At 54.3% G+C, this 27,959-nt stretch overlaps 10 protein-coding genes across 10 annotated transcripts; 5 read left to right on the forward strand and 5 right to left on the reverse strand.

Annotated features, from left to right (window-relative positions):
• Positions 1–114: 114 nt before the first annotated feature.
• Positions 115–2,793, reverse strand: CkaCkLH20_02555 (uncharacterized protein; the record flags this gene model as incomplete). The annotated part of the gene is made up of 1 exon (XM_038885274.1): positions 115–2,793. The coding sequence occupies one exon, from the start codon at positions 2,791–2,793 to the stop codon at positions 115–117; it is 2,679 nt and encodes an 892-aa protein (XP_038749205.1).
• Positions 2,794–3,323: 530 nt separating this feature from the next.
• Positions 3,324–4,167, reverse strand: CkaCkLH20_02556 (uncharacterized protein; the record flags this gene model as incomplete). Its single annotated transcript, XM_038885275.1, has 2 exons — positions 3,324–3,737; positions 3,793–4,167. 2 exons carry the CDS (start codon positions 4,165–4,167, stop codon positions 3,324–3,326), a joined length of 789 nt encoding a protein of 262 aa, XP_038749206.1.
• A 535-nt stretch (positions 4,168–4,702) lies between these two features.
• Positions 4,703–6,195, forward strand: CkaCkLH20_02557 (nadh-ubiquinone oxidoreductase 49 kda subunit; the record flags this gene model as incomplete). The annotated part of the gene is made up of 2 exons (XM_038885276.1): positions 4,703–5,368; positions 5,428–6,195. 2 exons carry the CDS (start codon positions 4,703–4,705, stop codon positions 6,193–6,195), a joined length of 1,434 nt encoding a protein of 477 aa, XP_038749207.1.
• A 366-nt stretch (positions 6,196–6,561) lies between these two features.
• On the reverse strand, positions 6,562–8,097 carry CkaCkLH20_02558 (ubiquinone biosynthesis mono0xygenase COQ6; the record flags this gene model as incomplete). Its single annotated transcript, XM_038885277.1, has 2 exons — positions 6,562–7,856; positions 7,911–8,097. 2 exons carry the CDS (start codon positions 8,095–8,097, stop codon positions 6,562–6,564), a joined length of 1,482 nt encoding a protein of 493 aa, XP_038749208.1.
• Positions 8,098–8,812: 715 nt separating this feature from the next.
• On the forward strand, positions 8,813–11,005 carry CkaCkLH20_02559 (uncharacterized protein; the record flags this gene model as incomplete). The annotated part of the gene is made up of 2 exons (XM_038885278.1): positions 8,813–10,299; positions 10,522–11,005. The coding sequence occupies 2 exons, from the start codon at positions 8,813–8,815 to the stop codon at positions 11,003–11,005; spliced, it is 1,971 nt and encodes a 656-aa protein (XP_038749209.1).
• Positions 11,006–11,817: 812 nt separating this feature from the next.
• On the reverse strand, positions 11,818–12,706 carry CkaCkLH20_02560 (ATP synthase subunit mitochondrial precursor; the record flags this gene model as incomplete). The annotated part of the gene is made up of 2 exons (XM_038885279.1): positions 11,818–12,081; positions 12,206–12,706. 2 exons carry the CDS (start codon positions 12,704–12,706, stop codon positions 11,818–11,820), a joined length of 765 nt encoding a protein of 254 aa, XP_038749210.1.
• A 405-nt stretch (positions 12,707–13,111) lies between these two features.
• CkaCkLH20_02561 (uncharacterized protein) lies at positions 13,112–14,852 on the forward strand (the record flags this gene model as incomplete). The annotated part of the gene is made up of 3 exons (XM_038885280.1): positions 13,112–13,734; positions 13,784–14,657; positions 14,712–14,852. The coding sequence occupies 3 exons, from the start codon at positions 13,112–13,114 to the stop codon at positions 14,850–14,852; spliced, it is 1,638 nt and encodes a 545-aa protein (XP_038749211.1).
• A 1,913-nt stretch (positions 14,853–16,765) lies between these two features.
• CkaCkLH20_02562 (CorA-like Mg2+ transporter) lies at positions 16,766–19,419 on the forward strand (the record flags this gene model as incomplete). The annotated part of the gene is made up of 3 exons (XM_038885281.1): positions 16,766–17,112; positions 17,165–19,087; positions 19,143–19,419. 3 exons carry the CDS (start codon positions 16,766–16,768, stop codon positions 19,417–19,419), a joined length of 2,547 nt encoding a protein of 848 aa, XP_038749212.1.
• Positions 19,420–23,890: 4,471 nt separating this feature from the next.
• Positions 23,891–25,378, reverse strand: CkaCkLH20_02563 (copii-coated vesicle membrane protein; the record flags this gene model as incomplete). Its single annotated transcript, XM_038885282.1, has 4 exons — positions 23,891–24,064; positions 24,114–24,879; positions 24,937–25,117; positions 25,186–25,378. 4 exons carry the CDS (start codon positions 25,376–25,378, stop codon positions 23,891–23,893), a joined length of 1,314 nt encoding a protein of 437 aa, XP_038749213.1.
• A 719-nt stretch (positions 25,379–26,097) lies between these two features.
• On the forward strand, positions 26,098–27,187 carry CkaCkLH20_02564 (RNA-binding protein; the record flags this gene model as incomplete). Its single annotated transcript, XM_038885283.1, has 4 exons — positions 26,098–26,146; positions 26,196–26,321; positions 26,372–26,487; positions 26,540–27,187. 4 exons carry the CDS (start codon positions 26,098–26,100, stop codon positions 27,185–27,187), a joined length of 939 nt encoding a protein of 312 aa, XP_038749214.1.
• Positions 27,188–27,959: the final 772 nt, after the last annotated feature.

A 27,959-nucleotide genomic window follows, 5' to 3' on the forward strand; every position in this document is an offset into this window, starting at 1 on the left:
GGTCCTTGAAAATCGTGAACGCCGTAACCAATGCCCCAGAACGCCTGTCCTTATCCTCGTATATCCCTATACTGCGACGCAAATTTAAAAAATCTAGCCTCGGACCACTTCTTCTTACGCGGTCTCACCAACCACATCTTGTCTACCACCCCTACGCACAGGCAGCGTGGAAAAGTACTGATTCGCGTGGCTCAAGTGCTCGCCGAGACTCATGGCCATCCTTCTCAGCTCCTCCTTCACAGCATCCGCGCTGGCCGAGCCCTGCATAACCTCCACTGACGGTGGCGCTGGAGGGGGCGGCAGCGGCAACGGCACAGAGCCCCTGTTTGTTGACCGCGGGATGCCTGAAGGGAAGGTAGGTTGCGCGGCCTGCTGAGGTGTGAGGAACTCCGGGTCGGAATAGTCTGCGCTGTTGAAAGACTGATGTGTGTTGAGCCGCAGGCCTGCCTGGCCGTTGGAAGGGCGGATAGTGCCGCTGGCCTCGGCCAGGTTGAGATCGACGAGGCCCATATCGTCGTCCTTGGGAATGCTCCTAGCGTAGTCAGAGTCATCGGAGACGTAGATGGAAGGTTCGCGGTTGGATGTCGGGATGTAGAGAGAAGGCTCGCGATCGGATGTCGGGATGTAGAGCGAGGGTTCGCGGTCTCCGGCTGGAACGTAGATAGAGGGTTCGCGATCGCCGGCTGGGACATAGATAGAAGGTTCGCGATCTCCCGCGGGGACGTAGATGGACGGTTCTCGGTTGGATGTCGGAATATACATGGAGGCATGGCGTTCCAAATCGAACGGGTTTGCAAGACCAGCCTCGGAGCCGCTTACTGAGGCAACATCAGAGTTGGCCGTCGATGGCCGAGTGAGGTCCGGCATTGGTTCAGCGAGACCCATGTCGAGGTCAATCAGACTGCCAGTCGAAATGCGGTTATTGTTGTTATTGGCCTGCGGAACCATAAGATCATCGAGGTCGATCAAGCTTCCCGACGATTCTCGGTTGTTCATCTGGGAGTTCGATCGCGGGACCATCAAGTCGCCGCCATAATTAGGGGCGGGAACAGGATCGGTCTGGTGATGGAACATTTGGGGCCGGGATGCCGAGTTAGGCCCCGAACGTTCAGAACGTTCCTCGTTGAAGGGGAACCGGGACATTTCGGGGTTGGCAGAAGCTGGCGGCGCCATGGATGGAAATTTCCAGTCCTGGGTTCTCCTGTTGGGGTTCAGGTCGGCCGGGTCACTCAAGGGCGGCTTGTTAAAGTCTGGCTCATCTCCCATGTGATAATCGACTGAAACGCGTGGTGCACCGGCCTTTATGGTGTTCATATCGACGAAATTAGCAAGGTTGCTGCCATTGAGAGATGCATCAAGGTCGATGAGAGACTCTCTCACAGTCATTGACTGGAGGGAATCATCCCTCAGAGGGAGATCAGAGGTTGGCGGTGGAATCGGTCTCCCGTAGTAAGCCCGAGAGTTGTCTTCGTAGTTGGATATCGTGTTTGGGTCGAACACTTTCTCCAGAGGAGCCTTCATGGCGGCAAGTTGTTGAGGCGGCGGCCTTCTGCGCCCTTTGGGCTTGGCTCTCGACATCTCATCCAGAAATCCAGGATCAAATTCTACGTTTGAGCCATACACATCGTAGACTGCCTGGGCATCTGTGTTTTGGAAGACTTGTTGATCGAATGCCATCGTCGTGCTGAAATTCCACTCATCGTTCGCCAGCGCGGTTGACGAGAAATCTGAATCATCCGTATCGTAGACATTTTGTGCGCCTCCCGGGGCGAAGAGAGACTTTCGACTACCGCCTTGTGACTCCCACAGTTTGAAACCTCTGACCAAAAGTGCAAGTGACGAGGCAGGATACTGCTGAGCTGTGTTGGCGATATAAGGGTGCTTCTGGACGGCTTCGATTGTTGGCCGCTTCGAGGGGTCTTCCTGTAAACAGTAACCCACAAGGTCCTTCAGCTGGTCGGAGTACTGATCACCCTCCAATCGCGGCGTATGAGCTTTGATGTAGTTCCCAAGTTGATAGACGTCGATCCCCGCCATAACGTTCGGCGGTAGACCGGAAGCGATCTCATATACCATCGACCCGAACGCCCAGATGTCCACTTCTGTACCGTACGATGTTGATTGATCGAAAAGTTCCGGAGCCATCCAGTGTGGGGTGCCAATGAATGTTGATCTTTTGTCGAATTTGGTCTCGATAACACCAGCAACGCCGAAATCGCAAAGCTGCACACCGCCGGCCTCGGTGACCAGAACGTTGGCGCACTTGATGTCTCGATGAATGATGCCCTGGCCATGAACCCAGAATACAGCCTCGGCAACCTCCCTGAGAATCGGAATGATCCACTTCTCTTGAAGACCGCCCGGGGCAGTCGGCTTCATGAGCGTTGCCACACTTCCTCCAGCGCAGTACTCGGTGATCATCCACATGGACTGGCCGACAGGTAACGCGTCGATGACATGGTTGATATTCTTTGCGCCACTGTCACTGAGAAGTTTCAAGGCGTTGACCTCAGCCAAAAATTCTTTGAAGGTATCGGCAAGTTTCGGGTTAACAGTATCGCTTTCCTCGATATCGATGATTTTGACCGCGACGAGCATACTCGTATTGATGTCGGTGGCTTTGTAAACCCGGCCGAAACTTCCTTTGCCGATGAGTTCGTTGAGAAGGTAAGGCGGCTTGTCTTGGCCTGCTTTGGTCACCACCTCATCCACCGCGGCTTGCATCTTCTTTGCATCTTCGAGGGCCTTCTGCTTGGTCACCGAGAAGTCGGGACCCCTGACGTACAGCGACATTTTGGCTGAGTTGTCGCCGCCGGAGACGGTGGAAAGATGTAGTCGTTCCTCTTGAGCCGCAATACGTAGAAGGTATCAAAACCGGAGGCGAATATGAGTCGGAAGGAGATTGTCTGTCCTATGTTCAACTTCACGCGCTTGATGAAGGTTGAACGGGGTTGGATAGGTTGGCCACTGAGCCATCTGATACGCTGGAGTTCGGGTCAAACACACAAGGGGCAGGTGTTGGGCACAGTGCAGGGGCCGGAGCCAGGGGACGATCTAGGAAATTTCCGGCCAATCAGACACGCTTATAAGTCAATGCAGTGTATGCATTTATGCGAAACCGCTGCATTTTGGCAGATCTCACTCAAGCTTTACGATCTCACTTCAGTGCAGCATTACAGCTCATTTCCTCAGGTCATCAAAGGCGTATGTATTTCATCGTAGAAACATTATTCTAGGCCCAAATCGAAGCCTGATGCTACCATGATATGCGTACTCATGTGTCTCGTTCGGCTTGGCATTCAGCTGCCGTCATTTCATAAAACCTAGGCGGTCTTCTTCTCTTCTCCTTCGTTGATCCTGGTTTTGTACGCCCTTGGACTCTCATATTCGCTAGCCTTGCCAGCCCAAAGTCCAAGTTTCTTGCCTTGAGCCTTAGCTTCTGCCGCTCTGTATTTTTCTTCGAAGCCTCCCCATTCTGCGCCGGATTTCGCCTCGTAGGTTGTGGCCAGACCACGCTTCAGCATTTCCAGCCCTACGTCCTTCTTAAATAGAAACCGCCGGACGTAGACTGTTGCGACAACACGATCGTACTGGTCGCGCTTGTGAATTTTGGCCCAGCATCGTCGATTGAGAATATAGTCCCTCAGCCACTGCAAAGCTTCCGTTGCTCCTGGTTGACCGGGGCGGCCAAAATGTGCGCCCTCCGGAGCGTCGATTCCAGCAATTCGTACTCCTAACTGTTTAACTTCTCATCAGCAAAGCTTTCCCGCAAGCCACTCAGACGGCTCGTACCGTTTTCCCCTTCAGCGCTGGCCTTTCTTTGGGGACTTTCCTCAGCCAGTCCCAACCAGCCAGTCTTCCGCCCGGCGTATGAAACAAGTGGAAGTTATCGCCATCTCCAACGCTAGTAACTCGGCCAAGCAAAGTCCTCTTTCTGTAGAGATGAGGCCGGATATGGGCGGTGGTGGGAAATCGTCGCAGGCGGGACTGCCAGAACATGAATGCGGCCAGAGAGCCGACGGACGTCAAGAAAACGGGGGCCCATTCTTTCGCTGCCTGTAGCGGGGGATCAGGCTGAGGAAGAAGATCATTCCACGAGGTGGACTTCGCTTCTTCGGGTTTTGGTGGTGGAGGCGCTTTCGCCGAAGAGCTGAAAGGCCATGGCATTTTTTGAGACTCCTTGGGGAGTTCTGAGCCGCTCTTCTCGCTGGCAAGTGTGCGATGAGTTGACTGCGGCTATGAATCAGCGAGTTGTGCGGTGATGAAAATAAGATGTCGCAATGAATTCCGAAGAGTCCTCCATTTTTAAAAAAATGATAATGGCAGTCATCACCATTGCTTGTTGTGCTTTCGACAAAGGAAAAGTTTCCTCACCTTTTCACCGCCAACTGCAGCTTTTGGCGCGTTTGTTGGAGAGCTCTTCCAATCGAGGTTGCATCCTTGTAGCTTAGGCCGTTCTTTACACAGTACGCACTGTGACAAAGAGGGCTTGCGCTCGGCCAATCAGCATTAGGTTTTTTCAAAGGCAAGGTATTTCGGAACGGGTCATGACACCCTCCATCCATCCTAGCCGATATTTCGAAGGCGAATCCCCTCTATACATCTAGCCGGCCATCAGCCATTGGCATTGTAAAGGAGGCTCAATTGGAGGCACGCATCTCCTTGACCTCTTTTGAAGCCGTCTCTCCACTCTACGATCACAATGGCAGGCCTCTACCGACTCGCCGGCCACAGCGCCAAGAGGTTATGTCTGCGCCCGGCAGCTACCTCGTTCAACGCCGTCCGCCCGTTCTCGACGACCTTCCGCCGCCGATACGCCGATGCCTCCACCGAATACCAGGGCACGAGGCTCACGCCTACCGCCGCCGACTTTACCCCATCCGCCGACCCCTACGACATCACCCGGCCGATTGGAACTGACGGCCACACGAAGGTGACCGAGGAGGGAGTCGAGGACCGAAAGATCCGCCACTACACCGTCAACTTCGGTCCCCAGCATCCCGCCGCCCACGGTGTGTTGCGTCTGATTCTCGAGATCAACGGTGAAGAAATCGTCAGAGCCGACCCCCACGTCGGTCTGCTGCACCGTGGTACCGAGAAGCTCTGCGAGTACAAGACCTACCTCCAGGCCCTTCCCTACTTCGACCGTCTCGACTACGTTTCCATGATGACGAACGAGCAATGTTTCGCCCTGGCCGTTGAGAAGCTTCTGAACGTTGAGATCCCCGACCGCGCCAAGTGGATTCGCACTCTGTTCGGCGAAATCACCCGTATCCTGAACCACCTCATGTCCGTTCTGTCGCACGCCATGGACGTTGGTGCTTTGACGCCTTTCCTGTGGGGTTTCGAGGAGCGTGAGAAGTTGATGGTAAGTCGGATATGGAGTTAGGAAATCACTCGGCACAGTCCGGCTGACCCGTTTGCCAGGAATTCTATGAGCGTGTCTCCGGTGCCCGTCTCCACGCCGCCTACGTCCGTCCGGGTGGTGTTCACCAGGACATCCCCGTTGGTCTGCTCGACGATATCTATCAGTGGGCCACTCAGTTCGGCGACCGTATTGACGAGACCGAGGAGATGCTTACGGACAACCGTATCTGGATCCAGCGTCTCCAGGGCGTTGGTGTGATTTCTGCCGCTGAGGCGCTGAACCTCTCCTTCACTGGTGTCATGCTCCGCGGCTCCGGTGTCCCTTGGGATATCCGCAAGAGCCAGCCTTACGACGCCTACGACCAAGTTGAGTTCGACGTTCCCGTCGGCGTCCGCGGTGACTGCTACGACAGATACCTGTGCCGTATGGAGGAGTTCAGACAGTCCCTTCGCATTATCCACCAGTGCCTGAACAAGATGCCCGCTGGCCCCGTCCGCGTCGAGGACTACAAGATCTCCCCTCCTCCCCGCACCGCCATGAAGGAGAACATGGAGGCGCTCATTCACCACTTCCTTCTTTACACCAAGGGTTACACCGTCCCTCCTGGTGAGACCTACTCCGCCATTGAGGCCCCCAAGGGCGAGATGGGTGTCTACGTCATCAGTGACGGTAGCGAGCGACCCTACCGTGTTCACATCAGAGCCCCTGGTTTCGCTCACTTGGGTGGTTTCGACCATGTTTGCAAGGGTCACATGCTTGCTGACGCTGTGGCGGTTATCGGTACAATGGACTTGGTGTTCGGTGAGTATCCCATCCCTTGGACGTGAAGAACTTCCAGCTAACCATGGCACAGGTGAGGTTGATCGGTAGAATGCTTGAGGGGACGGAAACCAAAACGACTGTCAGGAACTTCTTTCCTTTTGTGTACTTGTAGAGTGAAGAGACAGAGCATCGACGTATATACCGCAATGTTCTCTTTTCTAGAAGACTCCCGTCCAGACTTTATGGAATGCAGCCCTTTATTTGTTCAATTCGTCTTCTGAAAATTGCATGTCATCACTGAGTATAGACCTCGGTAGATTTTCGCATTCATGGTGTGGTACATATACACTACGTGGAGTACAGGAGACCTGATCTCTCAGCCGCATCGTACTCGCAATACAGTTGTAATAATACAGGTGATCATAAGTACTTCAGAACAGCTTGGCGCCAGTTGCAGAAGCCTGCTCCATGAAGAATCTCTTCAGGGGGCCCAAAGCGTTGACTGCGCTCAAGCCGAGAGACCTCAGAGGCACCAAAGGGCCACTCTCGACCGAGTACAGCTTGTGCAACTTATCGCAGACACCAAGGACGACGTGATTTGCCACATAGCGCTCCGAATTGTAAGCCTCCAGCGAAAGCGTAGATCCCAGGTCCTGTCCGGTGGAGACTGCGGTCTCGATGGTCTTGACCAGACTCTGGACATCACCCTGACCTTGGTTCAGACCCTGACCAGCTAAGGGGTGGATCGTGTGCGCCGCATCACCGACAAGAGCAACACGCTCAGCGGTGTAAGTATCCGCGTGTCGCAGCTTAAGGGGGAAAGAGGCAACGGTGCCCTCTTGAACTCCGACGACCTGTTGAGGAACGGCCCGGCGGTCAACGAGCGTGTGCTCCAATCTCCAGTTGAGCTCTTCCGTTTGACCAGAAGGTTGTGTGTGCATGAATCCGATGTCGACCGGGCTGAGGCGGAAGGCCGCGTTGACCATGGCGATGAACTCCTTGGGAGGGAGACTCTTCAGGAACGCCGCCCTCTCGGGTGTTGTTGACCATACCAGCGTTGAGTAGTTTCCAGGAAGCGGCAGCATAGCTACTGGCCCAGTAGGCAGAAAACGCTGGTAAGCGATCTGGTTGTGCTCTCCGCCCCATCCGTCTCCCTGCATCTGAAGCGTCGCAACCACGCCATGCCTTCCATAGTCCCAACCGCGTGCCTTGATGCCAGCAAACGTGCGGACTGGGCTGTTCGCGCCATCGGCACCAACCAACAGGCGGGCGTGCAGTTTCTGCCCGCCAGACAGATGAACCACGGGCCACTGCGTAAGATCGAAGTCTTCCGTCTCTTCACCGAAACCAATGTTCTCAACCTTGGCACCATCAAACACCGACACACCTCCCAGCTCTTCCAAGCGACTTAGCAGACCCGAAGTCAAATTGAGGTTCTCGCACATGTAGGCAATGGTCTTCCCCGCTGAAGCACCCACTGGCAAGTCGAACTCAATTCTTGCGCCGCTGACGCCGTCCCAAACCTGCATCTCATTGTAATCCTGAATGCGCTCTCGCTTCAAGTGACTCCATGCCCCAATGGTGTTGAGGTATTCCGCAGAAGTCGGGGTCAGGGAGCTGCAGCGGTTCGAGAATTTGTCGGCGGGGAGCTTCCAGGCGCGGGTCTTTGACAGATCTTGGGCTTCGACGAGGGCCACCCTGAGGCGGGATGTTACCGGGTTAGCTCCTAGAGAATATCAGTACACGCTATGAGGCTTGCAAAAAGCCAATTGAATCGTACGGAGAGCAGTCAAAAGGCTGAGACCTGCCGGTCCACCTCCCACGCAGACAACATCGTAGATGTCTGGTTCGGAAGCTGATGAGCTTGCGCCTGCGCTCGCAAAAGTTCGTAGTGTTTGCGCCTGGAACCGGCGAGAACAGGTCCTGCAAACAGAGCGAGGCCTCCACAGGGCCCGAGGAGTCGCCATGGTTCTCGAGCCGAATTCTGGCCGGTTGAAGTCTGGAACGTGTGGTCGATCACATGGGACGATTAATCGAACGGTAGGTAGCTTCAGACCCGACGTCAGGGCAAGCTCAAAAAAGTTCGCCACATTTCAGCCACATGGTCGGATCCCGGTCGCGGGACAGGCTTCTTCGATGTGGCGGTGCTTCCCTCCTCTCTAGGCGGCCAATGCTTCCATTTGAAAGCCAGCATCCCTGCGACATCATCGATGTTATCCCTGTCTGCCTGCACTAGGCCCCCACACTAGGTGTGTTTTTTCGCACCTGACCCAGCAGGTTGCCACAGCACCCAGAGGGTGGAAGCGGGCGCTTTCGTTGCGTCAGTGGGCTTCTGATTCGGCTTTCCATATCAACATCTGTCCACTGGTCGCGCCCTCTGCACAACTTGCATCTAACACCACCTCATCACTAAGACCTGGTGCCTGCCTGTCAAGGCCGCAGAATTTAGGCCAACAAGCTCAGTGCGACAGCATTTTTCCTGCAGTCCTGAAGTTCCACAGATCAGACGAGAGCTGCAAAGGTGCTTTGAAAGCTTCCTTTGACATCACCGTCGCAAAGTGTCTCAGCCGCACGGATCCCACCAACTTAGCTGCCCTTCCTTGAGCGCGACGTCTGATCACTTCTGCTCCTGCCCCTCAGTCTCTTTTCAACACCAAAAAAAAAAATCACACAACTACCAGCATGGACGAGTACGAATACCTTCAGCCTGGGTTCGACCCCAAGTCGCTGACGGTGCCCCGTTTGCGATCGATCTTTGTGGCGCACGACATTCAGTACCCCGCTACAGCGAAGAAGCCCCAACTCATCGAGCTTTTCAACGACGAGCTCCTGCCCCAAGCCAAGAAGATTCTGGCGAAGCAGGCTAGAGCGAAGCGATCAAGCAAGGGCATCGTCGATATGCCAAGCTATAACGAAAGCGAGTCTTTTGATGACCACGATCTGGCGCCTCCGCCACCGAGAACCACGAGATCTCGGTCCCCTCGAAAGGCCTCTACCCGTCTCAGAAGCGAGGAGTACGAGCCGGTCGAGCCGCCGGCTACTATCAGTCCTACGAAGAGGAAGGTTCGAGCAAGTAGCCGACAGCCTGTGGAACCGGAACCGGAACCGTACGTTGAACAGTACGTTGAGCCGGAGCCGCCCAAGTCCGTTCGGACCAAGCGCGTTGTCACGCCTCACATCAAGACGGAGGAATCGGAAGAGGACTTCTTCAAGAAGCGAAGAGAGTCCGAATACTTCTCGAAGGACAACCCGTTTCAGAGCGGCAGTTCGCCAGCGCCGATAAAGACCCCTGCTACTGGCCGCAGGAGGACTACCGAGCACAAGGTTGAGCAAGACGACTACGACTATGGCACAAGACGACAGACCGACGGCCACTACGTCGAGGACCGACCAAAGTCATCCAGGAAGTCCCAGGCGTTCGAGGTTCCCGTCAGCAAGTTACTGCGCGAAGAGACGCCAGAGTTTCACTCATTCGAGGCTGTTGAGGCGGGCGAAGAATTCACCCCTGATGCTCAGTTTGAAATGGAGCAAGAGATGGCGGCAAGCGGGGAGACGGCTGTGGTGCAGCGTCAGACATCACCAGCTCGACCCCGCAGAAGTCTGGCTAAGCCCTTCTGGGCGTTGGCTGTTTCTTTGCTCGGCGCATATGGCGCATGGTACCGACAAGAAAAGGTCGCTGTCGGATACTGCGGTCTCGGTCGCCCTGCAACACAAATTATTCCTCCTGATGTCCCGGTACCAGACTGGGCCGTGCAACTGGCTGAACCTCAGTGCGAACCTTGCCCGCAGCATGCGTACTGTTACGAGGACTTCTCCGTTCGCTGTGAGCCCGACTTTATTCTGAAGCCGCACCCGCTTGCTCTCGGTGGTCTCGTTCCTCTGCCGCCAACATGCGAGCCAGATGGAGAGAAGGTGCGAAGAGTCAAGGCTGTTGCCGACAAGACTGTTGAGGAGCTGCGAGAGAGGCGGGCACAATTCGAGTGCGGCGACTCCGGCGACTCCGCTGACGAAGAGAGCCAAACGACTGCGACTCCTCAGATCGACGAAGAGAAACTGAAAGAAGTCATCAGCTCGAAGAGAAGCAAGAAGATGAACAAGGAGGAGTTCGACGACCTTTGGGTTGCCGCAATCGGTGATGTCAAGGGCCGCGAGGAGGTTGAGGTCGTTCCGTAAGTCACACTCTCCAGTCATACTCTTCACAAGTTCCGACTGTATCCTATATCAAAACCGTCAACTCCTAACATGTGTACTAACCAGATCGGATGTGCCCGAAACAGAAAGGCCAATTCCACCTCAGTTTCAGACGCCTACTTATCGTCCTCCTCTCTCGCTCGGCTTCCAATCGGCTGCGCCATCAAAAGGTCGTTCAGACTCGGGCTGGCAAGACATAGACTCTCAATTGGATCTATGATCTTCTTGATCGCCACCTACTTCTACGTCCGATCCAAGTACAGATCGCACAAGGCCACTGCAGCCCAGGTCCCGGCTCTCGTTGACCTTGTCTTGTCTCGGCTCGCAACGCAGAAGGAACTCGGCGAGGAGGAGATTGACGACCCTTGGCTTTTCCTGCCCAACCTCCGCGACGACGTACTTCGATCCGTACACTCGCTCGGCGAGCGTGATCGTATCTGGAAGAAGGTCAAAGCCGTAGTTGAGCAGAACAGCAACGTGCGAACCAGTCAAAGAGAAGGCCGTAGCGGTGAAGTCGGTCGCGCATGGGAGTGGATTGGACCTATCGCGGGAGACAGCAGGCGTCGCAAGAGCGGACGCACGTCTTTCGGACCTGGACCGGACGTGAAGATCGAAGACTCCGTTGAAACATCAGAGAAAGCCAACGCCCACTCGAAATGGGAGGAGCCGCGGCCCATCTATTAATCTGCCATGGATAACGTCGAAACGTCCGGGGAAGGGGTTTTACTCGAGTTCTTATGATCACAGATCACGATCGCATGTACCATTTTCTTTGTAATAACTATCTCGCGCTGCAACAGAGGGCTCTGGAGGCTCTTCGTTTCTCAATACCTTGCTTACGAGCTTTGGGATGGCTTCAGTGTGCTTTTGAGGAGGCGTTCAGGCTTGTTGTACATTTCCAAGAACAGAATTTCCTTGCCTCGCTCGTCGAAAGAGAGAACAGGAAGATTGAACACAGATTTTCTACTTTTTTGATATTGCCGCGACCTAAAATGTGAATCGCAGAGTAATTGACTTTCCGGAGTTTGTTTGATTGGATGGCGGGGTTACGGGCCGGTTGCTGTGCACTCGGACGGAGAATGTCGGAATGGGTCGGAGTTAGAGGTGGAGACGGGCGGGCGGAAAAGGACAGCCGCAAAGGTCCTTGGCATTCAACATGTCAATCGAGAAGACGTAGGATAGCCAGATACTCAGCAAATAGAACAATGATATCATCGTAAACTGAGCCCAGGGTTGAATATCGTGACAACATTGTCGAGTAGCTGTTTCTCCTAATTAAACATTTACGCGACACTTAGCAGTTGTCCAGTCGTTCTTTTTCGAAGTTCTTGAATTGGCTAATGCACAGGTGTTTATTGACACGCAAGGGAACCCCTTGGACAAAAGAAATCTTCTCGCTCAGACTCTAGGTTGGGTGATCTATTGGGCCTTGGAGGAGACGATCTCTGGAAAAGACAAGAGGCGTTAGCAAAGGGACGTCCGAGACGATATCCCGATCACGGGGATAGTGGGGGAGGGGGCGGCGGCGGCCTCTTACTCTCGACATCGGCAACGGACTGCTGGAGGATCTGCTGAAGGACCTTGGGGTTCTCGAGCTCCTTGGTGACCTTGGCGATGATGTTCTGGGCCAGCTCCTTCTGCTGGCGCTGCTTGACCTGGCCCTCGTAGCGGACCCAGGAGTCGAGGACGGCCTTGGCCTCGGCGGCGAGGGCGGTCTTCTGCTCCTGCTCGTAGGCCTCAGACTCGAGCTTGGCAGTCTCCTGTAGACGTCTCGGTTAGCCATGCATCTTGCTCCGAGCCATGTTCCGTCCTCTCTCTCCAACCCGGTCGTCCGGTCATCGGAACCCCTCTTCAAACGTCATCACTCATTCCGCGGGGCCGTACCTTGGAAACCTCGAAGAGAGACTTGGTGATGTCGACAACGCCGGCCATCTGGTTGACGTCGCCGATGCGTCCCTTGACGGCCTCGGTGTGGTCGGCGCGGGCCTGGTTGAGGATGCCCTTGATCTTGTCGGCCTGGGCCTGAGCCCACTCGCTGTACATGGGGCCTCCGTACTTGATCAGACCGCCCCAGACGGCGAGCAGGCAGAAGGCGACGACGGTCTCCTCGTTGACGACGTAGTACTCGTTGCTGATGGCGTAGACGCTCAGGGCGGCGGAGGAGGAGAGGATGGCGGTCTTGGAGAGCACCGAGTTGCCGGGGAGGGCGTCGACGATGGACTGGGCCTTCTTCTTGGGGTCCTCGGCGGGGACGTTGGAGGCGTTGCGGGCGCCGGAGACGGAGGCCGAGATGGCGGGAAGGGCCCGGCGGGCCAGGGTCGGGCGGAGGAGGTTCGCGCCTGTTTCTCGATCGAGGGAGGTCCTGCGCGTTAGCCGAGTTCCCATTGTCTGTCTGCTGCTCCCAACTGCGACTTTTTTCGTCGTTCGGACGGCCAATTGGCACGTCTTACGCTCGGAGAAGGTGTCTGGACGTACCAACGGCGCTTCTAGCCAAGCGGGACGCCATTGTGAGATGATCTGGGGATGCGGGTATTACGGGTTGACACTCGGGAGCTTGAGAGATGAAGATGAATTAGCGCAGCATGTAAAAATCGGCTACGGTTCTTGCGAATCACGTGATACAGCCAAGCTCGGGATCTCGAAGGGCGCTTGGGCCATCCGCCTTCCGTCTTGGGCTGTCACTGGACGGCCGAAAATTCAGACCCGCTAGAAAACTAAAATTCGAGAATCGACATCGGTTCAGAGCATCGATATCAAACAACATCAACTCACACGGAAAAATCAACAAAAATGCCCTCCAAAGCATCAGGCGAAGGCCTGAAGAGGAAACGAGTCCCCGTCAAGGAAAATTCGAAGAAGCGCGCCAAGTCCGAGTCCGAGTCGGAAACTGATAGCAGCGGCGATGAGAGCGACCCTCAGGCCGACATCCTGCTGCTTGAGAATGAGATTCTGGAGTCCAAGAAGAACTATAACAACATCACAAAGCTGATTCAGATCGCCAAAACTTCCGACGATGAACCCGAGTCAGCAACCCTGGCATCCGTTGCTCTTTGCAGAGTTTTCGTGAGATTACTTTCCGCCGGTGCTCTCCTTAAGAAGAAGGGCATGAGTGAGAAGGAATCGGTTGTCGCACAGTGGCTCAAGGACCGGTACTCCGAGTACAAGACGCTGCTCATCGAACTTTTGGGCGATGAGGACCTGGCGTCGACGGCGTTGACTTTGGCTATGCGGTGCCTCAAGGCCGAGGCGCAGCACCTGAATGACAGAGAGGAGTACACCTTTCCCCAAAAGTTCCTCCAAGACATCCTCGCGGGTCTTCTGAGCTCAGACAGCGACGATGCTCGTGTTGAGTTTGTGGAAAAGTATTTGGGTGGATACGACGACATCAGATTCTACACACTAAAAGCCATCAAGTACGTCCTTAGAGGCAAGGTTTTTTTTTTCGGTACTGACAATAAGCAGGGCCATGGCCGACGAAGCTGGCGATGCGTCAAAAGAGGAGCTCTTTGACGATGCATTTGAACTGTTGTCAAACATTGGCGAAGTGCCAACAGAACTGGAGAACTACTACATCGAGAAGCCCAGCAAGAAGTCACACAACCTCAACTCCCTGCACCAGCACAAGAGGCAAGGCCAGGACGCCTGGCTCGCCGTTTTGAAGCTGGCGTCGACCAGGGAACAGCGTAAGCAGGTCTTGGACGTCATGTCCACTGAGATTGCTCCCTGGTTCATCAGGCCGGAATTGCTTGCCGATTTCCTTACAGACTCATACGACGCCGGCGGTTCGATCTCGCTGCTTGCTCTGTCCGGTGTGTTCTACCTCATCAAGGAGCGCAACCTCGATTACCCCTCCTTCTATACGAAGCTCTACTCCCTGTTGGACCGCGACATTCTTCACTCGAAGCACCGCTCAAGATTCTTCCGCCTCATGGATACCTTCCTCGCGTCGACTCACTTGCCGGCGGTGCTGGTGGCGAGCTTTATCAAGCGGCTGGCGCGACTCAGTCTCAACGCGCCTCCGAGCGCCATCGTCTTTATAGTGCCGTGGATGTACAACATCTTCAAGAGGCACCCGCTGTGCACCTTTATGATCCACAGAGAGACGAGAGACCCGGATGTCAAGGCTCTCATGGAGACGCAGGGTCTGGATGACCCTTTCGTGGAGGATGAGATGGACCCGATGGAGACACACGCGATTGACAGCTGCCTGTGGGAGATCGTACAGTTGCAGTCGCATTACCACCCCAACGTCGCGACGATTGCCAAGATCATGTCTGAGCAGTTCACAAAGCAGTCCTACAACATTGAGGACTTCCTAGACCACTCTTACAGCAGTGTAAGTTATCTTCACAAGGCTTCTTTCAAGAAGACCGACTAACAGTTTGTGCAGTTGCTCGAGGCAGAGATGTCCAAGATGGTCAAGAAGCCGCCCGTGATTGAGTACCAGATTCCCAAGAGGGTGTTCCTGCCGAACGATCCAGAGTCTGGCGTTCAGGACAGCCTACTGACGAAGTTGTGGAGCTTTCAGTGAAGGAGGCGTAATAATGTGTGAAAGAAGAGGTGGAGATAGGGCATTGGTACGGCAATTGTCGGACTTTTCTTATGTGTAAATTGGCATTTTTGATATCGGGGCGTAGTATGGACAAAAGCATAGACGGTACCCCAAAAGTTTAGATGTTCCAAGTCGTCATTGCGCATGGCCCTTGGACCTGGAAGAACAAAGGCGCTTTTCGAGGATACTTGACGAGTCGAGATTCGTTCGATGAGTTGATGTATTGGTGAAGAATTGCCATGACTTAAACAGCTACACATTCGATGGTCATGAACCATTGCTCCCATCCGCTTGCTGATAACAGCCAAGCTATTCTCTTGACATGTCTGGAATGGCAAATTAAACGAAGGAAGAGTGCCCCGGTGGGTTAGGGTAGTTGTATTTGAGTTTCTGTGCCAAGTCATGTCGTACCATCGATCTGCCATTTGGAGATCGGTTCTGACGGGTCTCTGCATTAAATCATAACATCGAATTGCCGTCTTCCGATGTAAACACCTTTTACAAACGTCTTCTATCCTGGAATTCATAGTCTACTTTCTATAGTATAGCCAAGTCTGTCATGATTTAGCTCCCGCCGAAGCCGCTCCTGTCCATGTGGCACACCCATAGCTGATTGTGAAATCGGACGACTTTGGTTCAGGCACATTGTCTTCCGGAGGTGTAAAGAATCCTTCCGTCTTTGGCGTGTGTGCGAGCTTAGCTTACCTAGGTAGAGCTCGAGTGTTGTCCGGTACCGGTCGATAATTCACATGGTTCCAAACGGTTGGTGGGATGGTACCGGCACTCAGGCCTTGGACCTCTGGAATGTCGTGTGCCCACCTGCCTGAAGCATCCATCTCCGAGCGGTGAGGCAAAGTGCCGTTCCAGCCACGACCAGAAGAGGTCCAGTTTAAGACGGACGGATTGAAGGCTGGTGGATGCAAGTTAATGCGTCAGGGAAGACTGTGGGCAGCACAAGAACACCTGGAGATCAGCGATGCGCAACACTGAAGGGGTGCCCGGTTCAGAGAGCCACAGTGACTCCACTGCTGAGTGCGGGGATGACAGCTCAGTGGCTCTCACAATCAGCTTCCTTGCTGCAGGCGGGACTGAATCACCGACAGGCGAATGCTCAGAGGTGGCCGGTTGTGAAGCCAGGGAACTTGGAAGCTGCTCTCGGACCTCTGAGAGGCCAATGGAGCCAATGAGGCGGGGTCTCAGCCATGAAGGTGTCGGGTCCCACGGTGCCACGGGTGCGCTGGGTCCTGTCTCCGCTAAAAGCAGCTTAGCCTTTGGGCGAGCCACAGGCGCTGGGTTGTTCCAGTTTCCCACTGACATCACCGAAAGCAACGGATGCATCGCCTTTATCTCCAATTCCCATTCGATCGGCAGACTTTTCTTCCCAAGCTGCCAGCCGCCAACCCGCGCAAAACATCCATCCTCGAGGAAGTCCAGGTCTCCAGTCTGACGCTCTGTGCCTTACATGCTGCCGCTCTTCCTTCCCGTCTCTTCGCCTTCCAATCGCTCAACTTCCACCATTTCTCATGTCAACGAATCCTTCGACTTGGCTCCACTGCCACGTATTACCGCTCGCCTCACACACACGTTTTCCACCTTCCCGACCCTTGCAAAGCCTTGAAAACGATATCGTCGCTGTTATCTCCCTGACGAGCTCCTTTCCCAGCACGCTCCACTGAAAAGCAAACACGGCTGAGGTCGACCCCCGTCAACCGGAGTCCCGTCGACGCAGTCACACCTCACCTTCACGTGGAATCAGCCCCGTCGCCACCAAAAACCCCAGCAGTAGGCCGACGGCCTAGCCTGCGTCTGCTTGACGCCGACCCACGGCACCACCGTAATCGCGTACATAAGCGTTCCAACAAGACGGTGTGACATTTTGCTCCTCCTTCAACATGTCTGGCAACCAGTTTCAACCTTTGGCTGCTCATCTCCACCAGCAGCAGCAAACACCAACGCCCCGGAGGCAGTCCAATGCCCTGGGTTCTAGCTCGACGGCACCACCACCCGTGACACCTGGGAATGCGAATGGTAATGACCAGAACGGACAGCATAAGCCTCGACGGCGAAAGAACCACCGCGGCGGACAAAAGAAGCGCAACCGCCGCAAGTCCTTCGCTGTCTTGCCCGAAGAGTCGCACGACGAAGCTCAGGAGCACTCGACTGACAGAGACGACTTCTACCTTCATCGCTCTAATCTGAGCAACACCAGCATTGAGAGCGAGGCGCTCCTGGATCACAGGTAAGCTCGCACCCTGTCCTGAGGCGCGAACCGTGCTAATGCCAAGCTCTAGAGAGCAGCAACCGCTCCGAATTCGACGGCCTTCTATCATGACGCCTTCCGGTCCGTACCCGACTGCGACACCGCAGACGAGCAGCCGGCTGCGCAACGCCTACGTCGGTGAAAGCGGAGAGGATGGAGAGCAGTCGTGGGATGAGGGCGCTCCGCTCTTGTCCAGGTCAATCCAGCGCACCGCAACAGCTCCTGTATTCTCCGGATATGGCTCGAGCGACCCTCGCCAGCGCGTAAGCCGTCGCGGTTCCAGCAGATCCTCTCGAACGAAGCTTGCGCCGTCTTTCCCTGGCGACAGCTACAACGTCAACTATCCTCCTTCCATGCCCGGGTCGCCGCAATTCCGACCCTCCGACCCGTTGAATCTGAGCTTCGGCGACGTTATGATCCACGATGACGAGATCAACATTCAAGTATCGCCCCGCGGAAGTCGCAGGAACAGTCATGCCTCGCACTCGGACCACGAATCTCGAATGGAGCAGTCGCCGGATTTGGCGCGGAGGAACACAATCGCCTTGACCGCTCAGGAGGACGTCTGTTTCCCGAGTGGGATATCCGAGATCGGAGAGGAGGAAATGCACTCCTCTCAGGACCCGACGGCCAAGCCTAGGCCCAGGCGACGTCGTCGCCGCTGGCCTGATCTGTCTATCCTCGAGGAATGGAGCAGATTTGAGAAGGAGGGACGTTCTGATGAACGACGGGTCAAGCGAATTACAGAGCCTCAGCTCATTAACGGACGTCTGCGTCCCGTCACTCGAGAATGGTACCGCTCAGAGGAAGAGTCGCCTTACCGATTCACATACTTCAACGAGGAGTTCCAAAGCACCATTCACAGCCAGACTATCTCAGAACTCGTGCAGCCGGGCGGAAACTTCCAAGAGCTGTTCATCCCTGAACCCCGCCTTCTCTCCGACGACGAGAGTGAGGACAGTGACGAAGACGGCGATCATGTGCCATTATCCCATGCCACTACTCAGCACTCACACAGTGGCCAGAATGGAGATTCCCGAGCGCCGACTCGACAGCCATCTCTTGCCAGCACTCAGCCAATTCATGGCCATATATCACCGGAAAAGACGTCTGGTGGCAGTTCACGAGCTGGATCCCTTCACCGTACACCCACCGGGGTGAGGTCGCCGGTCGTGGGCAATCAGACCACTCAAACCCCAGAACTGCTCGTCAAGACCCCTAAGTACGGTGAGCGACCAGTATGGTGGCTCGACGTGCTCAGCCCGACCGAGGCAGAGATGAAGGTACTATCCAAGGCGTTCGGTATTCACCCGCTTACCGCCGAAGATATCATGGTTCAGGAGGCTCGAGAGAAAGTGGAGCTATTCCGACACTACTACTTCGTCAACTACCGATCTTTCGATCAAGACCAGAACAGCGAGGATTACTTGGAGCCTGTCAACATGTATGTCATTGTGTTCCGTGAGGGCGTCATCAGCTTTCACTTCTCCATGACACCACACCCTGCCAACGTACGCCGAAGAATTCGCCAGCTGAAGGACTATCTCATCGTCAACTCCGATTGGATTTCCTACGCCATTATTGACGATATTACCGACGTTTTTGTTCCCTTGATTCAGAACATCGAAGATGAGGTCGACGACATTGATGATGCTATTCTGAGACTCCACTCTCATTCCGAGGATTCCAAGGATGGTCACTTCGACGAGAAGGCTAGCAGCGCTGCGACTACAATTGGATCCGAAGGAGACATGCTTCGACGTGTGGGCGACTGCCGTAAGCGTGTCATGAGTCTTTACCGCTTGCTTGGCAACAAGGCAGATGTCATCAAGGGCTTCGCGAAGCGCTGCAATGAGCGCTGGGAAGTCGCTCCAAGGTCTGACATCGGACTGTATCTGGGCGATATCCAAGATCATATTGTGACAATGACATCTAATCTCAGTCACTACGAGAAGTAAGTGCTACATATCTAAGCTGTCGGGAGCTGATGCTAACCACTAACCCTCTAGGATTTTGGCCCGGTCTCATGGCAACTACCTCGCGCAAATTAACATCCGCATGAATGAACGGCAGGAGCAGACGGCTGATGTCCTCGGCAAGCTGACTGTCTTGGGTACTATTGTGTTGCCCATGAACATTATCACTGGTCTCTGGGGTATGAACGTTTGGGTCCCTGGTCAGGAGTACGAGGGTGACCTGAAATGGTTCTGGGCTATCACGGCAGGCCTACTGGCATTCGGCCTGGCGTGTTACATGATTGCGAAGCGGGTTTACAATATTGTATAGAGAGGAGGGCCCGCGCTCAGGGTTCTGGTGTTTCTGAAGCTGGCGTTTAGGAGGGCCAAAAAGCATACGATGCCTTGAGTCTAGATTGGTACATCCACGGATGGTAAACGGAACAAGTGTTTGTACACCAGATTTTTATAATGTCAAATGACGTATCTCTAACAAGGCTTCGGACACTTTACTGCAACATGAGTAGTTGTTATTCGATTTAAGAAGATGAAGATTAGTGTCGGCGTATTCCTTCAACGTCAAGACCGTTTGGGGGTAAAATCGAATCCCATGCGGCAGTAACCTTCCTCGGCCAACATTATGTTCATTGCCAGCGGATGACGGGCGGATCGCGGCTCCGGTCAGAACCCCTCCTAGGACGCCGCCTTATGGAGGCAGCTGCGCTCCGATGCGCCGACACTGGGCTCGGCTAGGCTGTGTAGCCACGCTTCTCGCACGCGGCACGCCCAGTCCAGCCGAGCCAAGCCAACTACCTACCATCTGGTTCAGTTGGAAGAAAAAGTGTCCAAACATTGTGAATCGCTGTTGGTCGCAGCCTTGTTGATGAACGCAGATGAGTGCAGGTCCGGATGGCATCAAAATCCTCCTCATCCATTGCCGCCACCTCCCCTCCCCCGGGGCCACCAAGCATGTGTGGTCATTTTCACTTTTCTCTCTTAGTCTCAACTTGCAGCTGTATCCGCACTCCGTACAGTGTCGGCTCTTTATGAAGATTCTCAGTACGAGGATGCGGCCGCGGTCTGTGATTGTAGCTCTAGAAGAGACGCTGCAGAGACGCTGCCAGAGACTGTACCTCACTCCACGCCTCCACAGCTCCCCTTATCCCCTGCTTCTAATCCTAGCAGTCCTAGTAATCCTAGTGCCAACCACAATTCTTACAGCACGTGAGGTGTGACCAGTCATTTTCGTCGTTGTCTCTACAAGTTCCTCACAGCTGCGGCTACCTCCGTACCACACACTTACGCTCATATACCTACACATCTATGTTCCAATCTTGTTTGAGGCTGCAAATTCTAATTTTCTTCCACGACCTCATTGAGTTCAGACCATCTTGAAGAAGCATAGTCTCGTTTCTTAATCACGATGACTTCCAACCACTCTTCCGACCTTTTTTTGGACGAGGCCCCTCTATTAAAGAGAAGTGAATCTTAAATTTGGCTCTAAAGCTCCAATCCATGGCTAGAAGTTCCTAATGATGTACCACAGACGAACTACTCAAGACCTTTCGCATCAAGGACGGCACGGATTCTGGCGTTCATTACCATGTCCTCCAAGAGGATGAGGTGCTGTTGTACTCCAATGGACCAGATTTGCTTCATGCGAGCTCTCACGATCCTTCTCTACCACATAAGAATCTAGTCTCAGTTACTCCAACCACTGCACGAGAAACCAGCACTCAAATCCGTGACAACGGCAATTCCAGAGTCTCAGACACGGGGAGAATCCTACCGCAATCCTTCAGCAGCCTCAGTCAGTCAGCCAGGAAAAGAAAGAGGGTGCAAGATGACCTAAGTGATGGAAAGGATGACCACAGCCACAACAACACCAAGACCAAAATGAGATCACATACCACAGAGCAGAAACATCAACTCAATTTCGGATGTCCCTTCTACAAGGTCAACAACATGACGCACCAAGACTGTCTCAACAAACTCAGTCTCACAAGGATCAAGGACGTCAAGCAACACATCAGAAGGAAGCATGTGCAAGGTCGCTTTTGTCCCCGATGCGGCCTTGCATTCAAATCCCAGGATGAAGAGAAAGCACACCACTTGAACGATAGACAATGCCAGAGACGAGACTTCACTACACCTGAGGGGGCAACAGAGGACCAGATCTTTGCGCTTTCGAGGACCGGTCGTGGTCAAACAGAAGAGCAGTGGTTTACAATATGGAATGTGCTCTTCCCCGGACGGCCGAGACCATCTTCGCCCTATGTCGATTCGCCTGTCCTTGAGATACTCTCCACTTTACAAAAGTTTTGGAGGGACAGAAGAGCCGAGATCATGACATACCATCAGCATAACAATCATTACCCGGCTGGATCGGGTGAGAACAAGGGGCCTACAACACTTGGGCCGGGCTTCACAACTACTCATGACACTATGGAGGCTCTCCTTGAAAGCTTCATCCAAGCTTACTCCGCTGTCGCTGACCAAAGTCGGCGACAATCCTCAACTGAGTGTTGTCCACTTAAGAGTATGTCAGAAGAGCCCATTGCTACAGACCAGGGCAGCCGGCCTCCAGCTCAGCCCTCCTCCCTCGAGAAGCACCAGGCGTCTTCCACAAACGATATTCCGGTTATCAGCACCGCAGTGGCACAAGCCAACAGTTTCGAGGCGAGCTTGACATCTGACTTGGGCATAGGCTCTGAGCCGAACTGGGATGCGTTCGTGGATTTCGATATCAGTGAGTTGGGAGATATTTTGATACCTGAGGCAGTTTTCCAGTAGGGAGCCGGAGTCAATGAATCGGAGAGTTGGGAGTTGCTTGACTTGGAGTTGATTTATGAGTTAGAAAGAGCATGGGATGAAAGGTTGAAGATGATTCTTGTTGGCGTAATTACACCACATAATCTCACTTACATAAATAAAAGGCTCAGCGACTACTACTTCTACTGTTAATTGCCGACGTGCTCTAGCTGGTCACAAGAACGATTTGAAAGAACCCATGCAAACCACATGGAAGCAAAGAATATTCCTCAATCTGCGGAAGTTTTAGTTGACCAATGCTATTCTATGAATTGTCTCTTAATACTCATTCGCCGCAGACACATCAGCGGAAGAGAAACACAGGGGTATCATGCATGCTGAGGCGCATGAGACAGATCCAATCACAACCCTCGACCTCAATGTAGAAGCGCACAATTGTGCCCCAAAGACGTACGCAGGCTCGACGCTGTCCAAAACCGAAGCTGAACCGGTTAGTGTCTTTTGGACTAATTCACCCCCTGATTTTAACATTGAACCTCCCCTCCATAGCTTTTCACGGCTGAGCGCACTCGCCTGCATCTTACGCCGGAAAATATAGGAGAAAACGCTACCCCTCCCCCATAACATCCATTACGATGGCCACGCTCCAGAATGAGAGGAGCAACGGACGTCTGAAGAGGAAGTTTGGAGAGGATAACGATCTGTTGTCAAGAGAGAGGGCCGTGGAAGCGAAGCCGAATGCTCGCCGACATCCGAAATCAGATGATGACAACACAGAACGTCGTCTCGCCTGTCCTTTCTTCAAATTCGACAGGCTGAAGCATTTAGACTGCCTTCAGTTCAACTTGAAGAGAGTGAAGGACGTCAAACAACACCTCGTTAGAAAGCATACTCAGCCGCATTACTGTCCAAGCTGCGGAGAGGAGTTCACCACCCAGAAAGAACAGCTGGAGCATTCGAGGGTTCAGAAATGCCAAATCCAAGATTATCCCAGACCCGGAGGAATCACTCTCGACCAACAGAAGAAGATGTCCGCGAGAACGCCTAATGGCATGGGCACCAGCGACGCATGGTTTTCTATGTGGGACTTGCTCTTTCCCGAAAGGCCGCATCCCAGCTCGGTTTATATCGATACCACTATGAAAGAGACGCTGTCGATCTTTCGGGATTTCTGTCTGAACGAAGGTCGAGAAATCATCGAGGGCCAGCCAGAAAATCATCACGGCGAACCGACTTCATCAGACGAGCTGCGAAGTAAATCTCCGTTGCGACCGTTGGCTACGGACGTCATCAGCTCCATCGAACGGCTGATTCAAGCCTTCTCTACGGCTATTGATCAAGCCCTTGAAGCACCGAACGCGGAGTTGGAGCAGCCTCGTCGGGGTCCTCGAGCCAAAACCTGCTCATCGACACCACATGAAGCGCACGCTGAACCTGCGGTCGGCCTCGGGGACGCTGCACTGTATGGCCTTGAAAACGCCGGCTGGACGGCACATGGATTCGAACCATGGGATTTTGATTTTCTGTCAGAAGGGTCGGTAGCAAGGTCGGTAGAAGGATCGATAGAAGAATCGATAGAGGGATCGACAGAATGGTCGGACCCCTTTTTGCTTGATTCAAGCCTTGAGTCCTTCAATGGCCTTCACCAAGACTAGAGGTACGGAGGGAACAGCTGAGAGGTAACATCAGGAAAAGACATCGGACACTTATATGCTGATTCGGAGATCTATGGTGGCAAGGATGACAAGCGACGACATATTGTCTGTTTCGAAGCCCGGGGATTCCCAAGGCGTCACTCTATCTGAAGTTATCATTTCCTTAGGGTTGAATTAGGACTCATCGATACTAGAGGCATATGAGCATATCATAAAGCACAAGCAGGAGGACATGCAGACTATGGAACGCCCATGGCGCATGTGATATTGATCAACTGTAGTAACCTCTTTACCAAGCCACCCAAACTCCACTTTTGATGCACAGCGTGTAAGAAATGTCAACACATATAAACTACATACAACCACATCTCCCCCCTACTGGTCCTTTGAGCGCATCTTCTTAAGGCGCATGCCGCCCTCAAAGACACCACGGTCAACAGCAGCAGCAACAGTAAGAGTACCACCGATAATAGCGCAAAGACCAGTCAAGAAACCAGTGAAGGTCTTGGCACGCTCTTCGCGGTTGATAACCTTCATGGGGGAGATGTCCTGAAATATGTTAGTTGTGTGTATGGAAACAGGGGTAAATAATACTCACGTAGGAGAAGAAGACGCCCGGGATACCACCGCGGGAGTGGAGGCGCTCCTGGTGTCCCTCAGCAGAGTCATCACCACCGGCCAAGCTACGCTTGTGGCTCGTCACGGAGTACTGGTGAGTCTCGACACTGCCATCGCTCAAGTGGCCAAGAAGACCCAGGCCAGAGCTCTCGTCGTCCTGGAAGGAGGCAGTCTTCTGCCAGTTGAGGGCGAGGTACGAGGTAGGGACGATCTTGACGAAGTACATGAAGTTGTAGTTCGGGTCGTTGGTGTCCTGGTGGGTGTTGTCCAAGGGGTTGCCGTGGTGGTTGGTCCAGGCGTAGGCGCGCTTCGTCATCTTCTTGGTGACGGTGTCAGGAAGCTGAGGACCGAAGCGGAGGGTGTGGATGGTGTGGGTGAAGTCATGCTGAGCATCGTCGGGGGTCTCCCAGTAGTTCTTGAGGTCGTGGACGTGCATGTTTCCATTGCTGAAGCTGCGGCCGGGGGCAAGGTGGAAGTTTCCGACGACCTTGTTGACGCGCAGACCACCCTCGATACGGCAACCCTCCCTGCGCTGCTCCTCCAGCTTCTCGGCGTAGTGCTCGCGGGTGCACTGCTCGACGTTCTCGCCCTTGCCGAAAGCCCACGAAGCCTGCGCGTACGCCTCTCTAACCTCCTCACAGGTGTTGCAGCAGCCGGCCTTCTGCGCATTCGGCGGGGCCGGGGCGCCGTAACAGGGGCCGCAGTAGTTGGGATCCAGGTGCTCGGCAGCCTCGTCGCTGGAGTGGCTGGGTTGTGTCAGTTTCGCGATCTCGCGCCGTTGGCTGAAGTCAGGGGTAACTTACAGGCTCAGCGCCTTAACGTCGATGACGCCGCCTCCCTCCTTCTGAGGGCGGAGACGGACCTTGTTGACACCGTGCATGACGCCGTGCTGTTGCTCGCCAGATACATCCATAACATCGAGGGTGAGGAGCTCGCAGGGCATCTTGGGGAAAGTGACGTTGAGATGGATTTCCATGCGCTCGCCTGCAGAAGTGCCAATTAGCTTCCGAATTCCTCACAAACGCAGTGAAAAGGCTCAGTAGTATTCATACCTCTTCCTTGATCCACAATCAGCTCGGGGTGAATCTCTATCCTCCGGTAATCGACCCATTCTCCCCACGCCAGCCAAAGGACGACAATCAGCGACACAATGGTGACAATTCCGCCCGAGGTGGTCCGAATGCGCGCCTCGTCCACCGTCTTGGTGAAGGCGTCAAGCCTTGTAAATCTCGACTTCGCAGGCATTGTGAAGGTCGGTTGGCGATATGCTGCTGTCGATCTTTGTCACAAGTTGCGTACAGCCTCGCGGGCCCTCGTGAAAGCGTCAAGCAGGGAATAAGCAAGTCTCGGATGCGCCAAGGGATGGGAAAGGAGTGTGGGCTTCTTTTTTTGGGAGAAAAAAAGATGATGTCAAGAAGTGAAGAACCCCGCTTGAACCATGAGAAGAGAACGGAAATTCAAAATCAAGAGGCTCGCACCAAAAGCTGTTGCGGCTGTCAGAAGGAAGTCAGTCAAGGTGAAGCGAAAGGCTCTGGGCGCAAGTCGTAGAGGCCACCTTCACTTATTTTCTGGCCACGCAGTCCCTCAGCTGCCACTTGCGCTAGGAGACGCGGCTTCAGGGGTCTGCACGGGGCAGGGTGGATGCCGCCCGATCAGCCAATGGGATGGAAGAAGCCGAGCTTACCTTGAGCTACCGCGCCCCACAAAAAACTGCAACCTCTGGAAGACTGGAGTGACTTTCTCAGACACTATCAAGAAACCGACTCTTCGACAACCAACGTCGAAAAAGTCGCGTCACGACCTCGAAACCGAACCGAGTAACGGGCCTGCACAGGAAAGAGCACAGATATCACGACATTCGGCGCGTGATATTTCCCTACCGATTACATTCTCACGGATACTGAAGAGCGAGTCACGAGCGAGTCCATACATCTCCATCCTCGGCTTCTCGAATCGACGACACGATGTCGAAGCCGCCCTCCAGAGTGGTCTTCGTGGGAAATATCCCCTACGGTGCGTGCGCATAGCGAGTATCGAAAGCGCGGCGCTAAACGTTTGACAGGCCTTTCCGAAGAGCAAATTAGCGACATCTTCAGCAGCGCCGGCAAAGTCCTTAACTTCCGCCTCGTTTATGACCGCGAGACCGGCCGACCTAAGGGCTTTGGTTTCGCAGAATACCCCGACAATGGTAACACATCCGCGCCCTGATTAGTTGATCAAGGCTGACACCAACCACAGACTCCGCTGCGTCGGCCGTCCGTAACTTGAACGACTACGAGATCATGGGCAGGAAATTGCGAGTCGATTTCTCTAACGAAGGAGGAAGCGACGAGAACGATGGACATAGTGGTCATGTGCGTTTGATCCTACATTTGAGTTATAAAGACTCACGCTGACATTGCGCAGACTGGCGGCAATGTCTCCCATCCTTCCAACGGATACAACCCAACTCCCATCCCCGCGTCGTCGGGCACCCTCCCTCCTCTGCCCGCCGGCAAAGAGCTTCCGCCCAACGTCACAGCCACCGACGCCATTTCTCGTACTCTCAACACCCTGCCTCCTTCCCAACTCTTGGATATCCTCACTCAGATGAAGGCCCTGGCCTCCAGCGACCCAGCCCGCGCGACGGAGCTGCTTCAACAGGCACCTCAACTAGCATACGCCGTCTTCCAAGCCCTCCTTCTCATGGGCCTTGTCTCCCCGGAGGCCATTCACTCCGTTCTTGAGGCCGGTGGTGCTCCCGCTCCGACACCAGCCCAAGCCGCCCCGCCGATCGGCTTCCCTCCCCAGCCTGCTCCCGGCTTTCCTCCTGTGCCGGTGCCGGGTGCTGACAACACTCCTCCGGTAGCTGGCACGCCGTACGCGCCGCCCCCGCAGCAGGCCGCCTATGGAGCGCCGCCTCCCGCTGCCGCCGCGGCGCCGATGGGACAAGACCCGGAAGCGCTCATGCGCCAGGTTTTGGAGCTGCCGATGGAGACGATCAACATGCTTCCCGAGGCCGAGAGGCAGCAGATCTTGGCGTTGCGGGCACAGTTCGGTGCCCAGAGACGATGAGAACCGTAGTCGTGTCACGCACGTGCAAGGCTAAGCTTTTCAGGTCCACCATGCTGCCAAGTGGCATCTTGAATTGGCATAGGACCATTTAACATGAGGGAAAACGAATCCTCGACTCTGTTTGGTCACATTAGCGATGAACCAACGAATGCTGTTCTAAAAACTACACAATCACGGAGATCTCTTTCGAAGACGAGGGGTTCCGACATGGAATCGCCTGGCCATGATAATACCGGGCTTTTGAACATGGGAGTCTAAAGACAGATTTCAGCACGCGAAGTCTACAGTCACGGCCTCGTGACCGAGGGGCTGGCACACGAAGCTATTCTTGGAGACGAAGTGCCACTGAGGGGCAAGCTCTATCTATCGAGGGGCACCAACACGAAAGTCGCCAACGAACAATGACGCAACTTCCCCACGTACAGACAGACCACCACCGAATCTCGCGATAGCCTCACCGGGCAACCAACATCACAGGCACTGAATGCGCCTTATCATACGGGCGTGTGGGGAAGTCGGAAGGTGGCGTTGACGATGGATGGCGTAGTTTTTCTTCGCGGCTGCGCCTCCAGGAATGGGGCCTGTGTGGGAGGCGGGGCCGCCGGTCGACTTTTTGGGTGGAAAGCCGGGATCACGAGGACGATAGCAAGTCTAAATATACCACACAAAAACCTGGGGTTCTTTTTTACTTTTTCAGCTGGTCCGGCTTGATGGCGTTTTTGAAGAATGCGTGATGTATGGCTCTCATGAAGATAAGGTTGGTTGTGGTGAT

The sequence above is a fragment of the Colletotrichum karsti genome (genome assembly GCF_011947395.1).
Source record: "Colletotrichum karsti strain CkLH20 chromosome Unknown Scaffold6, whole genome shotgun sequence".
Classification (NCBI taxonomy): domain Eukaryota; kingdom Fungi; phylum Ascomycota; class Sordariomycetes; order Glomerellales; family Glomerellaceae; genus Colletotrichum; species Colletotrichum karsti.